General features: G+C 41.8%; 1 protein-coding gene across 1 annotated transcript; it reads left to right on the plus strand.

Moving 5' to 3' along the window:
- The first annotated feature begins 294 nt into the window (after window positions 1-294).
- Window positions 295-723, plus strand: LOC145812903 (uncharacterized). The gene has a single exon (XM_082908134.1). It carries the CDS (start codon window positions 295-297, stop codon window positions 721-723), a length of 429 nt encoding a protein of 142 aa, XP_082764260.1.
- The last annotated feature ends 218 nt before the right edge of the window (window positions 724-941 follow it).

A 941-nucleotide genomic window follows, 5' to 3' on the forward strand; every position in this document is an offset into this window, starting at 1 on the left:
CGACTTGTGTCAGCTCCTATACTAGCACTCCCTACAGGAGCAGATGGGTTCGTAATTTATAGTGATGCCTCATACAATGGTTTAGGTTGTATTCTCATGCAAACTGGAAAAGTCATTGCTTATGCGTCGCAACAATTAAAGACTTATGAGATGAACTACCCGACTCATGATTTGGAATTGGCTGCGGTAATCTTTGCACTCAAAATCTAGCGTTATTATCTCTACGGTGCAATCTGCGAGGTTTACACTGATCACAAGAGTCTTAAATATCTGTTCACACAGAAGGAGCTAAATATGAGGCAACGGCGGTGGCTAGAATTTATGAAAGACTATGATGTAGAGATCCATCACCATCTAGGCAAAGCAAACGTGATGGCAGATGCGCTAAGCCGAAAGACGACCAAAGGTTTGGCATGTACTCTCGTTTCCTGCAAGATCAATGGACTACTCGCTAACATAACCATGGAACCTACATTGATTGAAGAAATTAAAGTGCGCCAATGGGAAGATAAACTTTTGAAGAAAAAGTACGAGGAACAAAGGAATACACCTGACCCTGATTTCACTATAAGCAATGGGATACTGAAATTTCAAAATCAAATTTGCATACCCGACATCCCAAAACTCAAGAAGAAGATATTGGAGGAAGCTCATAACTCAAGATTTGCAGTCCACCCTGGCAACACAAAGATGTATCATGATCTTAAGGAACACTACTGGTGAACGGGAATGAAAAGAAACATAGCAAGCCATGTCTCCAAATGTCTGCATTGTCAGCGTGTTAAAGAAGAACATCAGAGACCTGCGGGACTGCTGTAACCACTCCCTATTCCTGAATGGAAATGGGAACACATTACTATGGATTTCGTGGTCGGGCTACCACAGTCATTTTTGAAGAATGGTGCAATATGGGTTATAGTAGACCGATTAATGAAGTCGGC

The sequence above is a fragment of the Camellia sinensis genome, chromosome 15 (assembly GCF_055761805.1).
Source record: "Camellia sinensis isolate YWXY chromosome 15, ASM5576180v1, whole genome shotgun sequence".
In the NCBI taxonomy this organism is placed as follows: domain Eukaryota; kingdom Viridiplantae; phylum Streptophyta; class Magnoliopsida; order Ericales; family Theaceae; genus Camellia; species Camellia sinensis.